The sequence below is a fragment of the Lynx canadensis genome, chromosome C1, assembly GCF_007474595.2.
Source record: "Lynx canadensis isolate LIC74 chromosome C1, mLynCan4.pri.v2, whole genome shotgun sequence".
NCBI lineage: Eukaryota > Metazoa > Chordata > Mammalia > Carnivora > Felidae > Lynx > Lynx canadensis.
The window spans coordinates 153841349-153854975 of NC_044310.1; the positions used below are offsets into that span (position 1 = coordinate 153841349).

General features: G+C 32.4%; 1 protein-coding gene across 1 annotated transcript in view; it reads right to left on the minus strand.

The window, feature by feature from the left end:
- SCN3A (sodium voltage-gated channel alpha subunit 3) overlaps nt 1–13627 on the minus strand; it is a 114648-nt gene that overhangs the window by 22516 nt on the left and 78505 nt on the right. The window contains exons 16-18 of the mRNA XM_030327027.1: nt 12777–12950; nt 11244–11600; nt 9104–9574 (exon numbers count right to left, since the gene is read on the minus strand). Of these exons, the coding sequence (XP_030182887.1) occupies nt 9104–9574; nt 11244–11600; nt 12777–12950 (1002 nt within the window). The remainder of the gene's footprint in view (nt 1–9103; nt 9575–11243; nt 11601–12776; nt 12951–13627) is intronic.

The window sequence follows — 13627 nt, forward strand, 5'->3', positions numbered from 1 at the left end:
ATATTTTCTTCCCGCAAGACTTTTCTGCTTCTTATAACCAGAATATCTTTATTCTTTTAAGAAAATCCCAGAAAAGCTACTACTGGATAGAATTGCAACAGCTTCTGATATAACAAAGAAAATACTGGATACTTGTTTGAATTCAGCGACTAACTCTTCCCTTCCAATTTCACTGGTGACTTATGGGTTGAACACTATTATATTTGATGAGTGGCAGTGATAATATCCACTGTATAAATAAAACCAGTAAGAAACCAAATTATTTTGAGGTTAGTTATAAAACATTCCATATTTCTTCTTCTTATTGGCCAAACCAAATTCACCAGTTTCTTCTGAGCCTAGTCATGGATCACCTCTTCCATGAAGCCTTTCTTTCTTGCATGATTTCTTTATGCTAAATTTTATAGAATGTTAGGCCATTATACATGATTGCTTTGATCAGATATTCTCATGAATATATATAAATTATGTATGTACATAAAATTTTACATAGGTACAAATTATATATTTATGTATGCATACATAAACGTATATACCAAACACACACACACACACATATATATACCAAAAGACCCAAGCACAGAATAAACACTAAATATTTATATCAAATTTAGAGAGTGCCAATAAAGGATTGAATGCATTTTGTATTACTTTTATAGAGAGAATTATAGTGTTTAGGTAATTTCATCTCTCCACTTTGATACATAATTCAATAATGGCCTTGATAGAAGTCTATTTAATTGTATTAGAAAATACCTTTTTAATGAATAGGAATTATTTAAAATTAATAATATTTTAGCAATAAAAACCCATGAAATTTCCAAATGTTTTTCTAAGATATTGGCAGACATTCAATAAAGAAATGTTCTTCTAAAATATTGGCAGACATTCAATGAAGGAAGAAAGTAATCAGCATATGTGTATAGATATACAAATACATGTATACTTTCCCATTTGACAACTCTAGAAAACATACTCTTCTCATTTTACCACTGTTAATATAATTGTGAGATGTTCAATTTTTCACATTATAGTTGTCTGCCACATAGTCTACAGATGGTCTTATATTTAAATACAAACACTATACTAACTTAAACCTGAATGACACAAGTAATAGTAGCTGCTAATCTGAATGACAACTGAATCTACCATTGCCAAGTATTGACCATTGGATGTTCTTTTGTTATTAGTACTGTCTTTAGGTTTTAAATGTTTTTGTGAATGTGGTTAACATGTTTGGATATAAATACTTTCAATTTTCTAAATAGTTATGGAAGTTATGCATTGTACATTGTAAAGATTGTAAAATAGAGGGTCAGTAGTGAGTTAGTTTGTCTCTATCTGCCTGGCATTATTATTTTAAAACATGGGTTTTAAAAACAGACAAACCACCCTTCCAAAATTCCACATGTATTCTACTCTTTTCAAACAAGCAGAACCCATTTTACATAGAGAATTGCTTCACAGTTACTCAGGAGTTTTTCTGATTTTAAGTTTTTCTGATTTTAACTTATACCTTAGAAAGTTTCTTAAGGAATATTCAGAGTCTTGTAGACCCTCATGCACCAAAGCTGAAAAGTTAGTTGGTAGGCTAGTGTTCATTTCACTAAGAAGTGTTTTGTGGGAAACTCCTTTCCCTGTGGAAGTTGACATAAGTTAATTCTTCTTAACTTGGAGTATCAGGCTTGTTCTGTTGTAATCTTCATAGGCCACATTTTTTTTGTCATAGGGAAATACATACATTTTCTTCTATGAAGTTACAAAAATCTTGTGTCAACCATATAAAATTTCAAAAGTTGTGAATTTACTTATAAAGTAAAGCTTAGAATGTGCTCTTATTAAGTTACAATTTACTAATTATGATATACTGCCTGATATGCTTTAGTCACTGTATACATAAAGGATTTTACTGCTGTCTTTTTAAAGAATTAATTTGTACCCTAGAAACTTAAATCCTAGAAATTTAAAATCCTGTACATTGATATAATGCCATCTATGTAATCTAAACATTTTCTAGTTATTTCAATATTTGGCACTCATACTCTGATAGAGCATAGTTTGTGATACATTTTATCATAGCCCTACCAAAATGACTTCCAAATTTATTTAAAAGCATGTAACTGATTTAAAAGCAAGTTACTGATGATAAACACAAAGAATAACTTACTTTCTTTATATTGCCATAGCTGTGATACTACAGTGGTATTAAAAAAAAAAAGCCAAGAAACCTGAAATGAAATTTTCCATATTAAGGAACTCAATACTATACTAAATAATAAAATTAATACTTTTTTAGAAGTAGTTAGAAAAATATAATTAGGTATATAGGCATAACTGTAGAAAACTTCCATATAAACCATATAGTACAAGTTCAAACTTGTGTTCTTGTACTATTTTCTCCTTACCCCTCCAATATTTTATGGCACTTAAAAGTTCGATTCTTCCATCCCTTGTAGAAACTACTGAATCTACAGAGGGATGATGGCTTATGCTCTACAAATGCACACTGGAAAGCAGGTTTTAAGATGCAACATTCTCCAGGCCTAATTCAGCCACAGAAAACATGCCTGGCTGTAGCAGAAGCCTGGCGCAATACTGTGGAAGCTGCACGCTGATCCAAGAACCATGTTCTCAAAGACATGGTACCTGAATATGTAGTTTTCAAGAAGGTTGACTACAAATACCATTCATAAGAAATGACAGAATCAGCACCCATAAAGGCCATGAGACCATTTTTCCCTCTAATAACATGAACTCATATAGAAATTCTCCTTTGTGATGAATATTGCTCTTGATTTTTATCCAATTAAAACATGAAATTTAACTTTCAGAGATAGAAGAGAATGTTAGCAACTGGCCTACTTCCACTGAAATGCGCTTACATTTCATTTATTTTCAGTCAGCTATCAAATGCTTGACTCTCACAAACTGCTATATGGTTCAAGAGGCAAAAATAAAAGATTCAGCCATTACAGATTGCCTTTAAAATCTAGCCATTTCTCTCATAACTTCTGAGTTTTGTCTTACAAGTAGAAGAGGAAAATTTTTTGATCACACATACTATCAGGGCCTTAGTCTGATCTTTTGGATATGCATATCCATATCTTGACTTACGATCTTTCACTTGAAGAATAGGTAGACACACCAGGAGGCCATTGGGCTGCTTGTCCAAGGCAGGGAGAACAAGATTAAAACCAATAGTTCTCTTTCCTAGGCCACTTATTGAATGGCTAAAAATATAAACCACGTGTATGTGGCTTTACCTCAACACATTTTAAAAGTGCAACAGCCCTGGTGCTTCTTTAATTTCAAAACAGCGTTAATAAGAACATGATATTTGAAAGTGAAAATAATTATGTGGTAGTTGAAAAGTAAGGTAAAAGGGCATCAAGAAACCAAAATAAAAAAAAAAAAAAACTGGCTTATCTTGAGAAGGTATACAAAAATTTCCATCTAAACTAGCCTTAATTGGGTTTTATTTCAACAGAAGTACGCTACCACACCAAAACAGTTCTCTAAAGGTCACGATGGGTTTAAAATGGCTATTGACGTACCCATCTGTGCCTCTGGAAGAGTTGCCTCACATTCAGTTTCACAAAGAGAGTGTTTGGAAGATACTGAGAGCAAGACAGAGAAAGCCCAGAGGTACTTTCATTGCTCTCCAGATTCTGAAAACAGAGCACAGTGCCTTTTCCAGAAGAGCATGTGCTTGGGGTCTTCATCAAGTATCTATTTACAGTTTCCATGAAGACTTTGAAATGGAGGGAATACTGTTATAAACATGATGTAAAAGATAATTCTCCAGTACCATTTAATTCTGTCCTGCTTGTGAAGAAAAAATAAATCAGATTTTTTTCACTGGCTAATGTTGGTCATTGAAAGTTAATAGTCATTGTTAAACAAAAATTGTATAAATCAGCAGGGACCTGTATTTTTTCCCTACTTTTCATTAATAATTTTATTTCTGAATTGATTTCATTCTCCAACTAATTCTCAGTTATCCCTAAGGAAGAAGAGAGCAGGTATAAATTAAACCTAGAGACAACTCCATACTCTAGTTAGATTTTTTTTTCACCAAAAGTATTGAAACTGCCAATACTCAAGAACTTTCTACTTCTGCTTTGTAATTTCCCTCCCAGAACCCCCTTCTGGCTGAGAGTCCAGCAAGCACGGATATCAACAAGAGAAAGTTGAGTGAAGAAAATAAACTAAAGACTTAGTTATGTACAAACCTATGGCAGTCTTGGGAGATGCCCTTTACTCCTCATAAAACTATATTTAATAGTAAAAAATAGGACATTTTCTATGTCTCTTTTTTACCTGCTCAGTTTTGGGTAGAGAGGATATTTAGGGAAAATTAATGTAGATAAAGGAATTTTTTTTAAATGGATACACTGGACCAATTATTTAATGATAAAAATACAGTGAACTTTTCCTATCCCATATCACGATGCTTCCTTCTTTATGTTCCAATGAACACTTGCGGTTTTGCAGACATATGACTCAACAACTTTCCTAAACTACATAAAAATCCAAGATATGTGGTGCCCAAATACATACAGACTATGGCCCTTCATATCCAAAAACTTATGATCACCTTGCTTTTGTTTTTCACAGAGCCTTAAAAACAACATGAAAGCAAACATTTCCATCTGGAGCAAATGAATTATAAGGGTTGAAAATTATATTCATGAATCTGAATATAATGATCTGAAAATGGCACTATCAAAAAATCCTGTGAGACTCATTTTAGTATACAATTTACTTATAAGGGCTGAATCAACAACAACAAAGAGTTGTGGTCTTATTTTAATGAAATAAAAGCAGAGAAATAAAAAAATGCATGCTCTCTTAAATTCTTGACTACATTGAACTTTAAACATTCCTATCATATTTTAAAATAGATATAAATCCTATAGAGCATGCAATCATTGCTTTTAAAAGTTTAAAAGGCTATACTGGAAAACTCATTAGCAGAATCAAATATGATGTGGGACTGCCCGTGTCTCCTGACCATGCTGTGATGTGTCACACGATTCAGCAGAGAGCAGCTGGGCACATCTGGCACTTCCTTGCCATGGCAGGGGAAGGAACAGAGCTGAGTAGCATGCAGGCCAGTCAAAATTTACTTAGAAAGTGATTGTACATGTACAACTTGCTTGGGTAACCCGGGTAAAAGTGATGGCACGAGCCTCTGGCTGGTTAAAAAACACCAGAGTTGCATTCTTGATGGCTCCAGCTTGGTTTTACCCCTGTGAGAAGTAAGAATGGTAAGCAGTGAAGGTCAGAGTATGATATTGCTAGATTGTGCTTTGGAATTCAACTTCAAATATGATTCTTAAGAGCATTTATTCTATATCCTCACCTCGGAAGACAATAAAACCTTTTATAAACAAAATTGTAAAAACTCGGTTATATAAATATTCCAAGAAATCATGATTACGTGAACTTTAAAAATATAAAAACAAAATTCTACATTACGATCTTGTCACAAGATTTGTATGATTCCAAGTTTTTCCAATATAAAAAGATCACTGTTTTGAAATCTATACCTTTAATTCTCTTACATTTTTTCATGCAAAGCTTTATATTTGTTTCCATACCATCTCATTTATGTTAGTGACCAAAATATATAGATATAATGGATTTAGATATAGATGTATAAATATATATGTTACAAATATAATAACAGCAATTCATATCTTTATCTCTAACAAGTATTTTAGGGATCATTTCTCCCAATTGTACTTTAGCTCATTATACAATATGACAAATATGAATGTAAGGAGCAGAGTGACTAGAGTTTTCAAATACCATCTAAGTTAATGATTAATTTATTGCTTCTTCTTAAAGCAGAAATATATTGCAGGGATTTTTGTTGTTGTTGTTGTTTTGTTTTTTAGTGAGAAATGTATCACTCTGTTGGTTAGGTTGTATGATTTCTTACTTTGTCAGCAAAAAGAAAGGATATTCTGTGCCTTCAAAGCATAGCTCAATGTTCTTTTTCTACTTGTGGTCAAAAACTTAGAAGCATGAACCAAAATGTCACTTTATGGATATGTTACTTTTCATTTGTGTGTGTGTATGTGTATGTGTGCAATAGTTATTAAGAAAGAATAACCCAGCCAACATAAATATGCATGTGAAATGTGACCTATGTTCAGTGCCAGCATTTTTGAGAAATTTCAGGTTAAAACTGAACTTTTCTGGAATTTAAACCCACTGTATTATGTTAGAACATGCTAATTTTTTGCTTTTATTTTTAAGAACAATGTACTTTTAATCTTTGTGTGAGCATATATGAGAATTGCCCTATTACTTTTTCAAGGGTTTTTTTTAGTACTAATTTAAAACATCATCCATATAAAATGTGTTGAATTTATTTCTACTTTTTGAAATAATCTGAAATTTTATCCTAGCTTTATGAAAGTCTTTAGTTTTTCTATTTAGTTTGATGAATTTTTCCAGCTATTTTACATAATTTTAATTTCATTACATTCTATTATTGGTTTCCATGTATCCAAAATTTAGCTTGGAAGAGGATAGAATGGTTATAAAAAGAGTCACCAAAAAGGAATTTTTGTTCAGATGATAAAATGTTTTCCAGAACTTAATAATGAAGTCATTGTGTCTCCACACACCAAGTGTATGATTTTCTAGCAATTAAGAAGATATGACAATGAGGTGATATTCTTCTAAGCAACCATTTGAAATACCTGTGGGCACTATAGAGTTTTTAAAATATTCTGGAAATCAACCTTTTGGTAGAAAGAAATTAAGATATTCAATTTCCATAAATCCAATGTGATAAAATTTATGACATTAATGTAGCAAAAGTTTCTCTGCCTCTTTTTTTTTGTCTTTTGTTTTTTGTTTTTTGGGGTTTTTTTAACCTCTTCTTGACCCCAAGCTACTCTTGTCCCTAATCTTACCTTATTTTCTCTTCATTTTAACTTCATTGGTAAGTTCCTCTATTTTCAGGGAATCAGGTAATTATGAAATCTGCATTATCAAATCTGTTTTTAAACCCTGATTTCTCCTCCAGGGTTTTACTCCCAATACGATCACTTGTAATTCAGGATATTCCAATTGAATTCTTCCTCTTCCTACTTAAACCTGGTAACCTTTCTAAGAAGGCCATTTCAGTGGCATTACTGTTTTTCCAGTTTCCCGGAGTCTTTCTTTACTAGTTTGTCAAACTGCCAGGTCTCAGTGCCCATACTTATTACCTTAGCCCAGAATTTCATCACCTCATTGCTATCAAATGATTGTTACCACATTCCCCAAGATAAATTCACTGATACCAAACAAACTTGCCTAAAACATCACTTTCCCCTGCTTCAGAACAAATAGCTCCTTATTGACTGTATCGCCAATTCTAAACTTTTCCACTTCAAAGATTTTACATTCTGAAACACCTTACTCACCCAAACATATTTTCCAGTATCTTCTCAGCCAGTACTTTATTCATGCTGATTGTTCCACTGTTACACCTTAATACTAAGCCCATTCTCAACTGTGAGTTTCCTTTGGTAGGGTTTTGCTTTGGCTTCCTGATCATATATTTGACCCAAACTTGGACGCCTATTTCAATTTTATCTCTTCCGTTTAGCAGCTTGCTATGTTCTTGCTGTTTCTCACTATCTCTAATTTTTATATTCAGTCCTGCAGGATAAAACTTTTTAATAGGTCTTGAATGATTTTAAGAATTAATGTTAGCTTCCTCAAAGATGTTGAGATTTCCCAAAAGGGGTTATATTATAGAGTTCTCCTTTAACTCTTCCTTACTCTTAGTAGCCCAGCAGAGTGCTGAATTTACAGAAAGTGCTCAATAAGTGCTCATTAATTAATTGGTGTTTTTTCTTAAATAGGTCTATTTTAGGGATGAAAAATAAAATTAGAATTAAATTCTTATTTTATCAGAATGAGCAATTTGTAAATTAGAATTGAGCTCATTAAGCAGACTTTGAGTGGAATTCCAAGAATATTATACCTCATTTTGCATGTATTTGTACCTCTTCAAAATATTTTCAAATTTGGTATTATAATGTATCTCAGCAGTGCTGAAATGCCTGAAAGAAAGGATCAGGAGCTATGAGTTATGACATTGTCAACTACTTATTACTTATACAAATTCTATTGATACCATTCTTAAAAAGAGAGGTTTTTAAAATATGCTCACAAAATCAGACATCATTGGTCTGATTCCTGTGGTGCTAAATATCATACCCTTAAGCTAAAATCTGTCTTTTATAATTCTGTACTGGACTTACTTCCTACTGGGATGTTAGAAGTCCAAAAATGAATAGTAGTAAAAATTTTAATGTTGTTTTTCACAATGCAAAACTGCAGAATTAATACCATTAAGTGGCTATTGTGGGATCCTATTAATTCTAATCACACAGTAGGAGCAATTCCCTTTCTTCTTTGTTTTATTTTGAACAGCAGTAATATAACAATAAGAGCAGATTTTCAACTTTTACTTCTTAACTGTAATCCTCAAGTGGAGGTTCTCTAAGTAGCTCTTAGCATTTTTCAAGTTAATCTGGAATACCTTATAGATTTGCTCACCCTTGGGAAAAATGTAACCAGTGCTTCTTGCACTGTCCTAATATGTGTAATACTTTCATAAATGAATAACACTCTGTCATAGTCAATAAACCTTCAGAGGTGAACAAAAGCTACACAAAACTTTCACATTAAAAAAATCATAGCAAAACCTAATATAGAAGGTAAGGAGATGACACTTTCACAATGATCAATAAAATACGGTTCACTGATTCATCTAAAGAGCATAACGTAGTGTAGAATAGAATGTGTTAAATAAGGTTGATGTTTTGACAGGCCACAATTTTTAGCCAGATTTTCAAACTGTCAAGAAGATGAATATACTAATTACACAGAATGATGATTTCCTGTGGAAAGTTGGAATTTGCATGAATGGATTTCCCAATAAAGAATATCTCATAATTTTCCAACATTGTCATATATATGACTTTCAGTATACTTTTTAATAATGCATATAAGCATAATGAAAATACTAAATAACCATAATGCATGGTTATTATAGGAAATGCCACAAAAACTTTAAAGGCATTCTTACCTCTTTGCTTTCTTCTAGTTCTGACTCACTGCTAAACTCTTCGGTATTTAAGTTTTCGAAGTCAGACTCTCCAACAGCAATTGGCACTGTTACAGTGAGGCTGGGGTTGTTTATGAATGACATATAATCATTTTCATCGATTACATATTTTTCAACACTGCTTCCGGTACCTACACCACTGGTGGTTCCATTCCCATCTTTAAGATAATTAAGTTCTTTGCTGATTTCTATTCCAGTATTATTGGAGATGCAGCTGTCTATTTTGTTGCCTTCATGGACCTCTATAACTTTTGGCTTTCTAAAAAAGGTTTTTCTGAAACACTCCCGTATCTTACTTTTCACATAATCAATTCCCTTTTGCATCCTTCCTACTGCAATCTGGAGATTGTTCATTTCATTATCATCATCAGTAGCAGCAAGATTGTCTGAGCTAAATGAACTCAACAATAAGGCCAGAAAGAGGTTCAGAACCTAAAAGAAAACAGGAAAATTTGCTACATTAATATGAAGTATTCATAAATTAATAACTTAAACAGGGAATTCATAGATCTTTACTAAAATTAATTCAACGAATGCTTACTGTATTTCAGACGCATGTCTTAATCACACACTATTTAAAGGACCTGAAATCTTCTACCTGCCGTAAGGGTGAAACGATAAAACAAGTGCCTTTTCTTTCGTGAAGAAGGACAATAAGAAAACTTCTAAGACTTTAGTTGTCTACTCAGGGTTGCCAGTGAAGAGACAAAAATCCCAATTTATGGTTTTAGCCAATGAGAAAAAAAGATCATTTTAGTCATTTTATTTCATTTTATTAGTTTGTCTAGAGAATGTGTCTAGCTTTGTGTGTATAAATAATGAATTTATTTATTTGATAGCCTAGTGGTATGTGTTAAAACAGTATACTTTTAATATAAATTCCTTCATCCAATGGCCACAAATTTATAACAGCAGAGATTTCTAAATGCAAACATATAAGGTTAACACACTTCCCATCAAAGCAAGAACCCTAGTTTGTTTCCTTATTTCTGTATCAGATTTTGTTCATAATCTAGAGCTTCCTAATATACTATTCTGAAAAAAATGCATGTCTACAGTTATTGCATAAACATTCTTAAATTTTTTTTTAATTTTTATTTATTTTTGAGAGAGAGAGACAGAGTGAGAGCAGGGGAGGGGGAGAGAAAAAGGGAGATACAGAGTCCAAAGCAGGCTCCAGGCTTACAGGCCATGAGATCATGACCTGAGCTGAAGTCAGATGCTTAACTGACTGAGCCACCCAGGCATCCCTCCACAAGCATTCTTTTAAGCAGTCTAACTGGAAATGTACCTCTCAAAGGAAAGGTTCAGTATGATGGCATAAAGAACACTTTGTCCACACATAATTGAGAAACTTATGCATCAAAACACATAAATATGCAAATTGTGCTTCTACATTTGTGCTTTTAGGTCAGAACTGAAAGTAAGCTTTTAAAATCTTGTCAGTGTCCATACATATGAAACCTTAAACTGCAATAACTTATTTTCTTTTAATAAAGTAAATTCAGGGAAGGATATATTTAGACCATTTCCAAGGCATTTGAATAATTACAATACATAGCTACAATACAATAGCCTATTTTATTGAAATTTATCTTCAAAATTTGGTAATGTGCAACTTATGCCTCTGAGTGAGCCAACAATATGAACTATGAATGTGCAAAGATCAATTTCAATATAAAATAGACAGTTATATTTTTAGATTTACTGGAGATCATTTTCTTCTCAAAGTAAAGATAGGATAAAAAAATAATTCAAGCCTTAACAGTAATATGGGGATTAAATTATTCTTCATAAAAGCATTTCTTTGAAAAAGAAAAACAAAGAAAAAAACTAATATTTTTGCTCCCAAACTTTCACAAATGTACCTCAGTTAATCCTCACACCAGCCGTAAGATTTCAGCTCTGTTATTCCAGTGTCAGAGTTGGGAAACTTTGGGCTCAGAGAAGCTAAGGAACTCCCCCAAACTCAGAGTGCTAGTCCTGGGATTTGAGTCTAAGTTACTGAAGATCAAACCAGAGCTGTCTATTGCATCAGGCCACCTTCCTTGCTACAGTTTGATCTTGTTCTTAAATATGAGCATTTGTAATACATACGTACCACAAGGTTTCCAATGACCATGACCAACATGAAAACAATAAGGCACATGGTTTGGCCAGCGACCTCCATACAGTCCCACATGGTTTCTATCCACTCTCCACATAGCACGCGGAACACAATCAGAAAGGAGTGAAAGAAGTCATTCATGTGCCAGCGTGGAAGTTGACAGTCACTGGAGATCTTGCAGACACATTCTTTGTAGCTTTTACCAAACAGCTGCATGCCAACCACAGCAAAAATGAAGACAATAATGGCCAACACCAAGGTGAGATTACCTAGAGCCCCCACAGAATTGCCAATGATCTTTATCAGCATATTCAGGGTGGGCCAGGATTTTGCCAACTTGAAAACTCGAAGCTGTAATTAAGTGAAAAAATACTCTCAGTATAATTACAATATACTTTTAGAAGTTAGTTAGACATTGTTTTATTAGTATACCGTATTATAGACCTACTTCTGAGGGATATGAAAATCTCAAACCATACTAAAATTCAAATCCAGAAAAAAACAGTTAACAATACTAGAATTGTAAATCAAGTCATATCGTTTAAATGTAAAAGTAAAAGAAAATATTTCAGAATAAATAAAACATTCTGATTAATCAGCAGATATATCCCTAGAAACAAATTAATATTTTGATTACAGTGTTTTAAATTGGATTGGGTAAACTAATGTCACCCTCAGACTACATTTTAGAGTAAAAAGAAATATTAAAAATCTGAGTTATATATTTTAATGGATATTTATAAAATAAAACTAAAATAAACAAATTTGATTTAAAAAACTTACATGAAGTCTTCCTTTCAATTTGAAAAAAAATACACATTTTACTTAATTTCCAATAAAATTTTACATATTTTGAAATAATTTTTTTTGACAAATATAAAAACGTTTGTTACACCATTGTTTTAAATGCTAATGGTATCAAATATTTTCCTACATGTTCCTTTAAATTAGTTCCCACTAATATAAGTAAGGTTGATAAAAAGCTAAGATTATGGGCACCTAGGTGGTTCAGTTGGTTAAGCATCTGACTCTTGATTTCGGCTCAGGTCATGATTTCACGGTTCGTGAGATCTAGCCCTGCATTGGGCTCTGCACTATCAGTGCAGATTTGGGATTCTCTCTCTCTCTCTGCCCCTCCCCCACTCATGCTCTATCTCTTTCTCAAAATAAACATTAAAAAAATAAGAATATTCACATATCTTAAAAAAAAAAGCTAAGATTAATTGAGGCCTGAAGTTTTTATTTGCATTTCTTTACAGAGTTGAAACAAAAAAAAAGTTAATGAATTTAAAACATAATTTTAGACGCACATGTGTTTTTAAATTTGCCCTCTATAACTAATCATTATGAAATGCTTCAACCGTTTTTATCATTCTTAGTTTTAAAGGGAATATTTATGTATTTTCTTAGAGTATCATGCATATTGATGTAGATTTAAAATATTATTAAAGTAAATATACATATTGATTCATTTTCAAAATAAATTTTATGCCAGTGACAGAATATAAACATAGTCTAAGTAGATACCAATCTGAATGATCTCAGTACAGACAATCCCTCCACATTGGCCAGGCCAAGCTCCATCAAACTAAGGCTGACAATAATTCCATCAAAGATATTCCAGCCCTCTTGGAAATAATAATATGGATCCATGGCAATAATCTTGAGAACCATTTCTGCTGTGAAGATCCCAGTGAAGACCTAAAGTAAAATAGAGATCACAGACATTGAAAAAAACTTTTGACACTGCAAGAATCTGTAAAGAATATTAAATAGTCATGAGTAAAAATACTTAAAATGGAGAAATGTGATAAACTGTTTAGCATTTTTTTCCAGGGGACTATTTATTTTATTTAACAAATATGCTTAGACTTAACAAAACTGCTAGCTATCCAAGAAAATGCTGGTTTGAAAACATTTCCTCATTCACATTTTAAATCTGATACTAAATAGTAACTACTGAATTCCAGCCCTTTTTGGTACATCACACTTCTCCCATAATCACAGTGAATTTTGTTTTTAGTATTATTGCATTAGGAACAAACCTATATATTATTTGAAGTTACTGTAAATTTATTTTAAGTTTGGCAAAAAGCATATTTTATACTTGATTTTTGTGTGTTTTTTTCAGGGACATCATCTTTTTTCTATAATTTAAAAAATATTCCTGAAATAAGAGTGAGGTTGCCACAAATGTTTTATAATAATAATCTCTGGATGCATGCTTCAGAATTAAGGTTAATGGATTAATAGAGCAAGGAGCTGCAGATTTAATTGAAAGCAGCAGGAGAACATTCTCAGTGTGCATACACTCAGAGTGTACTTGAGTGGTTGGAAGAATGTTCGACAATAGAAAGAAAATGAAACAAACTCAAAAA